At 33.6% G+C, this 13,977-nt stretch overlaps 2 protein-coding genes across 4 annotated transcripts in view; both read left to right on the top strand.

Moving 5' to 3' along the window:
* Positions 1–13,977, top strand: part of LOC106107133 (caskin-2) — a 223,473-nt gene that overhangs the window by 128,868 nt on the left and 80,628 nt on the right. The gene's annotated exons all lie outside the window — the stretch shown is intronic.
* Positions 1–13,977, top strand: part of LOC106107135 — a 94,517-nt gene that overhangs the window by 23,023 nt on the left and 57,517 nt on the right. Inside the window, exon 3 of one of the 2 annotated variants that reach the window (XM_013287845.1) lies at positions 4,026–4,111. The exons of the other annotated variant lie outside the window; for it this stretch is intronic. Coding sequence (XP_013143299.1) covers positions 4,026–4,096 — 71 coding nt within the window. The 3' untranslated portion in view covers positions 4,097–4,111. Of the gene's footprint in view, positions 1–4,025; positions 4,112–13,977 lie in introns of those variants that run through there. 2 annotated transcript variants of the gene reach the window in all.

Below are 13,977 nucleotides of genomic sequence, written 5' to 3'. Positions count from 1 at the left end.
TAAATCACTTGTATGAAATGAACCTTTGTCTTAATCTACGTATATTTGCCAACTTTGACAATTTGTCAAAATAATTCCGACAAGCTTAAGCAGAGATAACTTCTATCTCTGGCCGAAATTAATTTTAAGCTATAACAGAATGAACAATGGCTGCTCTCCCTTGTAGACCCTTTGTTTACTAATTCCATTTTAAGCTCTCTATACGCTGTTACGCTAAGAATGCTTTTTATGGTCGGTTTCCCAGCTACGTTTATAAATTAGTTAGTGTTCTTGGTTCGATAACTGCATGAAATATGATTCCTAACTACGTAACTTAAGTTCTCCGTCTAAACATAGGTTAACCTAACACTTATGAATCACTAGCTTTTGCCCGCCACTCCGTCCGCGTGGAATTAAAAAACTAAGTAGCATATGTGTTCTTCCAGACCATACTCTACATCTATACCAAATTTCATCGGGATCCGTTCAGTTAGGCTACAAACTCTAAAAAAACATCCATCCGTCTAAACTTTAGCATTTAATATATTAGTACAATAAGGTAATGTTAAAATAAATGGAATCTTTAGAAACCTAGCATTAGTTTGCAATCTTTAGCCAGCCTTTAATTAATTCAAAAATACTTCTAATTACTACTAGAGAGAAAAACCAGGGACTTTGTAATACTGCCTGCTTTAATACTATTTTGCGTACAAAATATTAAGAACAATTACCAAAGTACTAAAACGTACTTTTATAGTGAAGATAATTCCCTTAAATTAGTATAAAGTGGTAGGTCACGAGCTTGTTAGTGTAATAAGTGCATACAGAATTTTTCAAATAAGCTTCTTTAAAAAATCAACCATAAGACGATAACTTTAAGAGCTATTTTACCTTATGTGACTTTTATTGCATCTTCGAGTTTATAAAAACCTTTTTTATCGACGCGGCGTTGTTTTTTTTTTACAAATTATCAATATTTCAATCATAGGCATCTTATGGCTTTTCTTTGTTGACGGTTTATGTTAAATAGAACTTAAGGTTGTCGAAATAGGGTTTTGTACGTTTTTATAGAGAAATCTTTTGTTTTTAAAAACGATAGGGTTGTACAAACTACTTGTGAATTGTAACGAATACTAATTTAAACACTCAAAAAAGCTTTTTAAGTTCTTGCATAATCTTGCTGATATTAGAAATGTAAAAGTTTAGATGGATGAATGGATGTTTGTTAGAGTTTGTAGCCTAAACTGCAGAACGTATTTCGATGAAATTTGGTATAGATGTAGAGAGTTATCTTGAAGAACACATAAACTCAATTTTGTTTTTATTTAATTTCACGTAGACGAAATCGCGGGCAAAAGCTAGTATAGCATAAATTATAATATATATCGTAAAAGCGTATTGTTGAAAAACAACATAGTTACTTAATCTACATTTCGACACTAAGAGTTATCGAGATTACTCTATTTCAGTTATGAAATAATGCATTGGTTATAATTCAATTTACTATTCTTTGCGTACAAAATAAACATCTGTATTTTATAAGTTGCGTTCGAGCTTCTGTTTATAACTGGCCATTGTTTCTGAAGATGCTTGGTGTCATATTTCATTTTAAATTGATTGTTTAAACCATCTAAGCTAGGGCTGCCTCTAACCTTTTGATTTTTAACATTTCATTATTATGTCTAGAGCTGTATTGTTGTTTAAAACTTTAAAAAAAAACTGTTTCATAGTCGAGTAATTACAGTTTAGTTGGGAGATTAAAGTATTAGGACGATTATAGATATGGTATAAAGTGAATTAAAACATATAAGTTGTCCTAAAGCTTTCTTTTCGAACTTGGATAATTTTTATTTTAATTATTTAATATGATTTTCATAAGGTGGCAACCCTATTTGTTTAAGCCGGGCAGCTGAGCAATAGTAACTGTATTGTCCCCGCTGAATAATATTTACGTAATTGACACGCATCGCCCGTGCCACCGACATAGTCATAATGTCATAATCATCAATGATAAATGTATGAATGAGAGAGTACTTCTTATAAATTGTTTAGACGCGCAGTTGTTTATTTTTGCGAATTATTAATAAATGTATTATTAATAATAACTGAATTTTAATAAAAATGTTAATTTTCTTTGCGGGTTTAAAAAAAGATGTGTCTGCGGTGAAGAATAGTGTTCAAAGTAACTAAATAACTAAATTAAAAACGCAAAGCTATAGAGAACATAGTTCGTTTTTCATTCGTCTTAATTTGATTAATCTATTTTAACATAACATTTCTACCTCAAATCTTTAAAAATGCCTTCAAAAACTCTTATAAAAACGTCGCCATCACCCTCTTATCTCATTCGTCATCATTTCTAAGTCGCCGAAAGCAAAAAGTTGTCAACATTTTAATACATTCAGAATAGCTTTTGTTGTCCCGAAAATATTCCTTCCTTTTATCAGACATTGGGCACAAAGAATTCGTGCAAACGTTTATAAAAAGGTATACGTCTGAAGCGACCCTGTCCCGGCTTTAGAATTTGCATTCGTGCGACCCACTCGTGTATTATTGTTTGGAATCCCTTGATTTAGGTCCTGCTGCATGAGATTCTTTGCGCTTAGATTTATAAAAGAATTTTTCATTAAAATTAGTTTCTTGGTAAATTTAAGCTATAAACTTAAGTACTTAAATATTACAAACTAAATAAAATCACTGTTTCTTAAACACGGGCACACCTTTGACTAAACTATCGCACAACTGTTGTGCGATTGTCGATTGTTTCGCAGTCAATTCCACTATTTAGTTGCACAACTAAAAATGGAGTAGTGTGCGCACCTCCATGTAAGCTCATAGGAATCACAGCGAGACTAAACAAGGCAACACTATACCAACATGATGTACCATTTTAAAACTGAAAAGTTCTGGTATATTGCCCGTGCTTTTAGTTACAAGTTTAACATATAAAACACGCTCTCAAAGTGGGGAATCGATCTCAGGTCATTAATCGTCCTTGAAATTCGATGTATTGAAAGAACTAATAGCGCAAAAAATCGTCGCCGCGAAATCGAATCGAACCCCACAGAGTATTATAATAGGCTCAATGTGTGGGTGTGCCCTTTATGTCTTCAATACCCTGTATTGTTCGCCCACCGCCCTTTGTACCTTACGGTCTACCAAAAGGTTGAGGTCTAAGTTTTAAATAATAAGAACAGATTTTTGCAAAATAACTAATTGAAAAACATTTTAACAAGACAGTTTTATTATTTACCTGGTTGATGTTTATTGTTAAACCCTTTTTCCACTAATGTAATAATTATCGTTTTATTTAATTCCTGTCGTAGTTTAATAAGATTGGAATCATTTAGCACTCTATTACTTTGAATATAGAGTACAAATTAGTACGAATTAATTAATCAGAAGTTGAAAGCCGCACGTGTGCTGTGTAGGTTACCAAGTTAGAATTTCTATATAAAATTTGATCTATAGAATTAGTTTCGTTGTTCAAAAGCCACAGAGTTCCGTACAATTCAGTTAAATTCCCTTAAACTGGAACTGGGAACAATAATTTACAGAACTGCCATCCGCACTTTCGATATTTCATTTTAAACTTTGATTTATGAATGAGTTTCCAATTTATGATGTTGTTTTGTTTCAGGTAAGTACCTCGCATTGTTCTAGAAGATTCCAGAAGTTTCGATTATCGGTAAAATTTCCAGACTCAGCTGAATTTGGCTATGTCCATTGTAAGTAAACTTTAAAATGCGTTCATTAAGACAGAATTATATACACTAATATTATAAAGACGAAATGTTTGTAATAATTCAAAAAGTACAAGGCCGATTTCAACAAAACTTTCACCAATAAATGTATGAATAAGTACAAACGGGGTAGTTGGTAGCTGAACTTAAGTGTGCTACCTACAGGATCACCAACAAAGTAAGTAGCTGCAATTCCTACTGTTGTAAGTCATAGTGGATAGACAGGGCAAGTACCTATAGGTAACAATAGATTAACTTATGGCAGTGAATATATTTCACACCTGTGTATTGTTTTGGTTTTAGCGGGAAAATATTGTGTCAAAATGATCGTTTATTTATCGGTTAGGGGTCGAACCTTACCCGCGGCGATATGATCGTAGTAATTACAGTAAATATACATTACTATCTGCCATCGCGCCTGCGAGATGTAGGCGCCGGATACACAGCTTCTTGTGGCGCGATTCACAAGCGGTAGCGATTGAATACTTAAGTGGCCCTTAGTGTGTACATAGTATTAAAAATATACACTTTAGTAAAAAATTAAGATCTCTATCACAGTTTGTAATATGATTTCTTTTACGTAAATTTTAATTGTTTTAATTTAAATTATTACAGACTTAAAATATGTTAAATAAGTAGTTAAAGTGATGTTTTTAAAATGCCTTAAGCAAACTTAATAAAACAATACATGGGTTTAAAAAGTTATATTTCTACAAGTTCAAGTAATAAAGGTGAAAATATCCTTACAAAAAATGTGAGTACATGAAATAGTCAATTTCTTGTGAATTAAACATACGACAAAGAGGCTTCCCTCCTCCGGACGTGCCCCCGAGATGCTGTCCGTCAGATAACCGACAACACGACCTCAGGCATGTTTGCTTTGACGCGTCTGCCCTACCTACGACATATCCTGACATATTTATAGCTATCAACTTAGTGGATACAGTTTTAGAGCAGGCGATCACCTTTGACTAAACTATCGCACAACAGTTGTGCGATTTTCAGCTGTTTTACAGCCATTTCAACTTAGTAGCATAACTAAAAATCGAGTAGTGTGCGCACCTCCATATAAGCTGAAAAGAATGAAAGAAGACTAAACAGTTGTGCGATAGTTTTGTCAAAAATGTGTGCACGCTTTTAGTTGACGCACGTCACTAATTCAAACCTGTTTTAATTTTTGTTTTTTTTTACAATTCATTTTTTTAAATATAAGGACTAGCAGTGGACTTATTTTTAAGGACAGATTATTTATTTTAACAAATACAAAGAGCAACAAATATCAGTCATTTGTTTTGTCGAAACAGAAATGACAAAGGATTAGCAAAATTAATGGAATACAAATGTGATATAATCAGCTTATGTGATTACGTGACAGAAACGGGCAGTTTTATTAACGTCTTTGTAATGTTCCTAATGTCGGTAATCCCGGACGATATCTTACAAAAGAAAACAATTCCATTCCTCCCCATCATTTGTGAGAATATGAAACAACTTCTGTTAGGAATATTCGAGAAAAATTTTGCAATTGTTTTCTACTATTAGGTATTGTGTTATCAGGAGAATGTAATGTGGAATAAAATTGTCCTTTACAGTATTTAAATTGGACAAATAGTTTAAAAGAAAAAACACAAACAATAAGGGTAACCGAAAAATCAACTCGCAAACTACCGGGCTTAGAAATTTGGAATCTTACATCAGTAGATTTATGTTATTACGTAGATTACAACTAAATTAATACATTAGGTAATAGGTTAAAAAAGGGGGAGAACGTAGGATTTGAACTTTTAAACTCCACGGACGAAGTCGTGGGCAACAGCTTGTAAATAAATACATTTTAGTAACAGTATTGGAGATGAGCGTAGCAGGGGCGGGTTCTTTATTACATTCTTCAAAGCTACACAAAGTCATAGCAAGGCGTTTGTTAACAGTTGTTTTGCTTTTATTAATGTGTTAATTCATCACTGAGTATAACTTTAAGTTGTATATTCCGTTTTTATCGGCGCCAGCATTATTTGTGTTATACGTGTTTATGCATTAACATTTTGAATACGCCATTAGTTATAGATATCTCGAATATAAAAGTCTAACCTGTCAAAGAAAGCGGCTTTTAGATTTTTAGGTCATTGTTATTGTAAAATGTAAATAAAATCCGGTTCCATTTGAAATATCTCTATGCTTGTATCATTGTTTACTTTAAAATAGTTATACTCTACGAAATTGCTATTTGACACATTTTCAGTTGTATTGAAAACCAGAATATGTTAAATTTATGGAAGAGTAACTGTTGCCCGTGACTTCGTCCACGAAATATTGAGATAAAAGCCTATAATAAGTCCGTCTACGTCAGCTACCCTGCAGTGAAAGTCCGGTCGAGATCGGTAAAGCCTTTACGGAGATTATCCGGAACAAACGCGGCGTGCGGACAGACAAAAAAAATTTAAATGCGATTCTCGTTATCAGCAACGCAAATACATCTTCCCGAAATCTGGAATTTTTCTTTTGATATTACAAACAGACACAACAATTTTATTATATGTACAGATTCAAAATATTTTTCTTAATATTATTGATCATTTATTTGCATGTAGCAATTGTTTCGACTGAAAATCTACACGTTAGGTCTGATCTCGAAACTGTGATTGCCAATGGACAAAATTGATTCATATTCCTTTTATGGCAAATGGCTTTCTTACAAATATTCAAGTGTTTTATGCCAGTATTCGTGTCCAAAAAGTTTTGTTATGGTATATTTTTAAACAACGTGTTGTTGCGTTGTTACTTAATTTAAAATAAATTAAAAAAAAACACTTTTCTATCAAATAAGGTAGCATTATCGCTTTTTAATACATTTTTTGTTTCATAATTTGCAACCTATAAAATTCCTACATAATAAACGCGTGGGTTGATGTAAAAGTTTTTGCGAATTTGGTTATACATGTATGCAACATGATTTTTATATGGTATGCAATTATAATAATTAAAACAAAAGCACGCATGATTAAGTCACTAAAAACTGGATCTTATGGCAATTTATTCGTGCGAGCGAAAGAAAAGGTTTCTTTATTAAACGAACTTGTTGATAAACTTCCTAAGCGATAACATAGCCAATTACTGTTTTGAAATACTGTAATGAAATATTTAGAGCGTTACTAAAGTTTAAAAATATTTATACACCTAAACTTAAATAACCTACAGAAAAAACTTTGATAACAACAACTTTGAAAACTCAACAATTTTGAGACTGCTATCGTTTAAATTACATTCAAATTTTAAAATAAATCTTACTAATATTATAAATGCGAAAATTTAGATGGATGGATGTTTGTTATAGTTTTTAGCCTAAACGACTGAACAGATTTTTATGAAATTTGGTGTAGATGTAGAGGATAGTCTGGAAGAACACATAGGCTACTCACTTTTGTTTTTATATTACACGCGAACTGAGTCGTGGCCGAAAGCTAGTACATTTATGATACTTTGTTTAGGTAAATATAATTTACCATACTATAAGAACTTTAGCATTTGCATATGTGATTCGCGTCAAACACAATTTTCTCTACATTATACAAGAATCAAGTAGGCAAATATTGATAAAAGGTAAACCTGATCGAGTCGGCAGATGTCGCTAGGATGTAATGCTCCCTCCATAATTTAATGTCGAAGGGGAGACACAATAGCTATCGATTCCTTTGTGCCCGAGGGAAATCGGCACTTCATAACGCCTCTTGCATTCTGACTGATAAACAAGTTCTTATATTTGCAAAGGTAAGTTGCACTTAAGTGAAAAAGCAATAGATCTGCAATCCATATACGTTTAATTGTTCCCATATATTTAAGCACTGATATGTTCACACATATCTGATATATCAAAGTAGAAAGTTATTTTTTACAGTTAACCAGCTGTTACCCGCGACATCGTCCACGCAATGTTAATATAAAGAAGTAGCCGATAATATGCCCGTATATGTCAGTTATCCTTTAGCGAAAGTCCGGTTAAAATGGGCCCAGCGGTTTCGGAGATTAGCCGGAGAAAACGCGGCTTGCGGACAGACAGACAGACAAGTTTTTAAATGCAATTTTCGTTATCAGCAACGCAATTACATCCCTGTAATGTTCCCGAAATCTGGAATTTTTCTTTTGTAATAACAGACACTTCAATTTTATTATATGTATAGATTTGCATATTTCATGAGAGTAAAATGCTAATGAATGGTGTTGGGTCAAAATTAATTAGACAAAACCCTTTAACCCAAGAGCGATTGTTACCGAACATGATAATTGTAATTCTGTTTCGGTCTGAACCCTGATTCTTGTGGAATTGACGTTGAATAATTAATAGAACAGAGGGTAACCGTGGTGACTGATGGCAGTATTCAGACGGGCCGGATCGTCTTGTTATCGTCTAATTCAATCAACCACACCTCGTAAGCCGTCCGATTATTTTGTTTCAGTATGTACGATTTCTATTTGATTTGATTTCCATCTTGATAGTAGACAATTGAAATCATTTTGGACTTTCGTTTAATAAGTAACTTTTTTGTTCATATCTATGTAGTCTTTCGATTGTACTTTCCTGTGCCTTAATTCTAGCTTTTGACCGCAACTCCATTCGAGCGGAATCCAAAAAAAACTTCGTGGATAACCTATGTGTTGTTGCAGAATATGATTTACATCTATGCCAAATTTCATCGAGATTCGTGCAGCAGTTTAGAAGGCAAACTCTAACAAACATCCGTCCATTCATCTAATCTTTCAATTTATATCAGAAGTAATATAAGTAAGATATCGTTATAAGTTTGAATTAATGAAGGAGTGTACACTTAAGTAGGGAGTACACTTAAATATCTTCGTGCGAGCCTTCCTCCGTCGATTTAGGATCGACAATGCATCAGCTTTTTCAGGGAACTCAGATGGCCGCTAGCCTGTCAGCATATGATTTGAAAAAAAAAATAATAATAACAAAACAACAGATTGTTATCGTCCACAAAAAACAATACACAAAGAGGAAACGATAATTATTTTCCATCCCGAAAAAAAAATTCTCAAATACCCGAAGGGGAAATAAGATCTGACAAAAAATGTCTTAATTTTTCATTCAACTCAGTGGGGCAAAATCCTCCGGGTTTACTTTTACTTAGCGGAACCTTATTTAACGTAAACAACGCGGTGTGAGACCGACGTGCCTTAAATTCTGAACTCACCAACGTATTTTCATTTAGAATAATTCGAAGGCGTTCAAAAACTCAACATTTCTTGTCCCTCCAAAGAATGGACGGAATAATTAAAATATGCAAACATCAACACCAACTTCGCTTATTGTAACGACTTTCTAAATATCTAGAGAGAAGTGCTTTTTCATAGCGTTTATTTGAATACGTAATACGAAGTAACAGTTTGGAACGAAGTAAAAACGTTCTATCCTTTGTTTTATTATGACTTTATTAAATCTACAAAAAAACTGAATGATATTTAAAATTCCGATTCTATATTTTATAACTGATTAATACATCTTTAGCTACATTTAAAGGTTAAATTAAATGTAATATACAGGGTGATTTTTAACGGACGGATCATACGGATAGAAAACCTCAATAGCCATCATATATTAACTTTAAAACTACAGATATTCAGGCAACATAGTTTACGCTTAAACCTATTGAGGTCCTTTAACTCCACAAAGCGTTGATCCGTCCATTAAGAATCACCCTGTATACCTATAGCAGTCATTTCTTTAATAACATCACCAAAACATTTCTGTTGCCTTTTTAATATCGCCACAGTTCGCCCACGTCGTTAAAACCTTTTAGGTATTCAGACTGACCAGTACTTTCTGATCCTCGATGCGAACCCAATTTTCTTTTAACTCATCGTTAAAATGTTGTTTACATAGATCAATTTATACCTGTCGGTTGACAATGAAATCGCTATTGTGAATTGCTGAGAGCCATAAAAGCCGCCTACAAGATACAACCAAAGACATGTTTTATTGTAATTTCATTGACAAAATTTTAATTTTACGATGCACTTTGCGATTGTGTCCACGTCTAATTTTGATATAATATTAAATATTGAATATTTCGATTGGTGTGCACAATGTTATCAGTTGATTTCTCGCTGAAATAATGACTCAAATGATAACGTTTATCTTTTTAATGAAGTCATGGTTAAAAGTGAGCAGTGGCGTAAAATTTTATGCATCACTAGCTGTTCCCGTGCGGCTTCATCCGCATGAAATTATAAAAACTTTTGTTTTGTTGTTTACATTTGTAAAATTCTCAATTGCAAATGTCAAAATTATCGTTACCATAATAACCTTGCTTCCTTAATGTTGGCAGCTTGTAGTTTATGGTCCCTTTCCCACATGGCTTTTTTTTACAATTCATTTACAGGGGGTAAAAGTACATTTCAGTTTGATAGCGTGAAAATATATAGCGTAAAGCGTGTCGTAAGTGTAGGCCTTTTTATTAAAGAAATGATTATTCAAAAAAATGCTGTGATTACCGACATCCTACGCCACAAAGTAGTGTATGTTTACGCTTTATTATATTAGTATAGATGCATTATCTGAGATTAGATAAATTTAAAATGAATACCGCTATTTTGTCCATTTATCATGTCCTAGCGTCTTTTGTTTACGTGCATTATTATTGTTACGCTATCAATTGTTTTAATTCAAATCAATTAATAGTCCTTGTTAATATAATACTTAAGTACAAGGATAGTAAGGTGTGGAAGGGAAGGGGACAAGGGAAGGTTAGATGGCATTTGCCGGGTCTGCCCACGGCGGCGACAGCGCGACGCCACGCCGGCAGGTTGTATCGACTCGTTTTGATTTACAACCTCGCCGAATACCTGGTCCATTGCGTAAATTATTCGCTAGATATCTGCGTCACGTACACAAAGTTACACTACTGCTCTGTGGACTGTTTATACAAAATCTAAAGTATATTGTAGCTATAATTCTCATACACTTGATTCAAGGTAAAGAAGACACGATTGAAAGAGAGAAGAAAATGATAAATCGATTTGGAGAACGAATACCCATTATGCCAACAGAGTGAGCAGTCCAAGAACAGACTTTTCATAACTCTCTGAATTGGTTACCTTGCTGACTTCTCTATTTACATGTTTCACAGATCAAAGATGTAAGATATCCTCATAGAATAATCTCCTGATAAAGCCTAGTACGGAATCTTAGATCAAGAGACAACGTCTACTTTCTCCACGCACTACATTACGGCTTCGTAAAACAAACTTATATCCTTATCGCCAAACATCAGCTATTAAATAATCTCATGGACACATAAAGTCTAAGCGGTATTAATAATAAGAGTGTTAAATATGATAGTAATCATGATAGTAGAGTTATTACACTGACAAGATTGTTGTAATACTTTTGTAAGAATGTATTATGACAATCCTTATAAAAGACTAACTTTCGCCCGCGACTCCATCCGCGTGTAATTAGAAAAACAAAAGTAAGGAGCCTATATTCCAAACTATGCTAAATCTACGCCAAGTGACATGTGATTTTCGGTTTTAGAATTTTATGTGTACATATTTTGGTGCCTGCAGATATTGGTGAAGATATGTATGAAGTCATCCAATACGCAATCAGTCAGTGGTTAACTGTGGCCTAGACACTGAATTTAGGTAGGTTCCTTACCTTTGGGGACATATAGCGAACTGGTGATGTCCTTTGATTCTCACGTGTTAACTTATTTAGCTATTATTTAAGCGCCAATTATTGACACACTTTTATTCTTTAGTAACGCTTGCGATTATTCTCATTGTGTCGTGTAAACGAAGTTAATCTGTTTCGTCTAAAAACAGATATGATGTGGTAGTCTTTGCATAATCAACTATATTTCCTTTGCTTATGTTCTTTACAAGGTACTTAAATGTAATCCTAAACTATTTAAGTATTGAAGGGAATGGAGACTTAACTATCACGACATTGTTAGCATGTTACATTGAAGACTTCCTGCATACTTTGAGGCGCCTGAACGACGCCGTATCAATCATAGTTTGCCGTTCAATTAATGTTCAAAGCTATGGTGCATTTGACAGGACTAAGAAATACCATTATTCCGTTTACAGCAAACCTACTCCTTTATAAATACTTTAATAATAGTCTTGTGAAACTAAATGTCATTTTTAATACGATTAATATCAGGAATGTCTATAAATACTAGCCAGTATGGTCACCATAGTGTAGCTGGCGCCCGGCCTGTCGATAGCCGCCGGTAATTGTGAACCGGAGCCTTTTAATTGGCGCCTTTTTATTTAATAAACACGACCACATTATAAAACAAGCCATTCACTGCCTTAACCGCTAGTTTAAAACCTAATCTAAACGATAGTGCGTTTCAATTACTTATTGTTTCTTATTAATAAACAATTTTATCGGAGAGGAAGTTGTGACCTTTTTAATGACCTGTAAGTTTTTTGTTATTTATGCTTTTGTTTTAATTTTAAATAACTGTGTCTCAACATTTATTTGTCACAATTTAATATCGTCCATAAATCAAGTCATGAATTGATGTAATTACTATAAAACATATTGGTATCTCTTTCATCCTCCTTGTTAATACCGAGACATGTTTTTGTTAATGTTTTGGTAGTGGAAACTGTGACGCAGCCAAACGAGCCTCACTGCTTGAGAAGGTCCCACCCACATGAAAAAAACTTCCATTTAATAGCCCTTTATCCTTGGACACAACGAGTCATTCCGAAGTAATAAAACTTCTTGCGGACGACCAGCGACACTGTCTTTGAGGCTTTCCTTTGTTATTTAACAGCCTGCGGCCTCGTATACTTTTTTATACGAAAAACTAGGCTTAGGCGTGTTTGGTAACATTACTACGTTAATAAGAGGCTTATAATAACAATGGCCTTTTATTTCGTCAAATTAGATTTTTGTGAAATATCCTTGTAAAGAGGTATAGTAATAGGGAGAGGTAGACCTCTAAATAGTAGAAAGAGATGGATGGATTGCGTGAAAGGTAACATGAAAGATGGGAGTGATGACTGAAATAGCGTATGATAGTTTAGAGGACAAAAATCTGTTGCGTTACTACGGGAGTAGGATAAGGAGAAAGATGATGATTGATAGTAATGGGTATTTCGTCAGTGGAAACCTTTTATTATGTGCAACAGTTGGTGCAATGCTAGTTAAATATGCCGATCAGTAGGGCCATTTATCCATCATTATATTTAACTAACGTCAACATTCGCAACTACTCGGTTCCCTTTGTTCTGTTACGAAATAGAAACACGCTATAACTGAACTATCTCATATTTCTAACAATGTTTAACGTAATTCTTGGTTTAGAACTTAGACAGCAAATACATATCAACAAGTTAAGAGTAATAGAGACACCGTTGATTAAAGATAACGCATCTGCAAATGTGAACATCTATGTCAAATTCCGGTAGCTGCTTGCTAGTTTGTTCAACAATAAAAGCCAAAGCATCTTTGCATTGACACAATCGAATACGAAAAATAATTCTTAATTGTCTAATATTGTATCGTCAAAAAACATATTTGTTTAAAGTTAAATTTATAATAATTAATAGAACGTTTTATTTCGCTTATAATTTTATTTAACTCTCTGTGTCATCTAGTTTATCTGTTAATATAAAATTTCGTGTTAAAGTGAACAATATAGAGACGTAAGTAACACAAGATTATTGCAATTCGTAAAACACAAACCTCGTGAGGCAATAGACAATCTTTGACAGTTCTAAACAGATAATACGAATCGTTCGCGTCCATAAATCCAACATGGCCGGCACAATGCGTGGATTTAACTGCGTTTTTATTTTACGACCACTAAAATTGGGGCCCTATAGTAAAATTGTGTGGCGTTTACGATACCTGGACAAGAAACATGCCAGTTCACCAAGTGATTCTCTATATACGCAGTAATTCTTAAATCTGTATTACTTTTAAATCGGGTCACCATCTGTTCGGATAATTTGAGACTAAAGTTACTTTACTCTGTAATTAAATGTTAAATAAAAATAGGAATGAATACTCTAATACAAAAATGAGTAACGTAATATATGCAATATACAAATTAGATTTAATATCTATTTTTAACCGACTTCCCAAAAGAAGGAGGTATTCAATTCGTCGGTATATTTTTTTTTTTATTTTTATTTTTTATGTGTGTTACGGCATAACTCCGCCGCTAGTGGACCGATTTGGATAATTCTTTTTTTATCCAAAAGGTAATGCTTGCAGGTGGGT

This window comes from Papilio polytes, unplaced genomic scaffold (genome assembly GCF_000836215.1).
Source record: "Papilio polytes unplaced genomic scaffold, Ppol_1.0 DF822067.1, whole genome shotgun sequence".
Lineage (NCBI taxonomy): Eukaryota > Metazoa > Arthropoda > Insecta > Lepidoptera > Papilionidae > Papilio > Papilio polytes.
The sequence above is the reverse complement of the archived record's forward strand: the minus strand, read 5'-3'. Positions and strand labels throughout refer to the sequence as shown.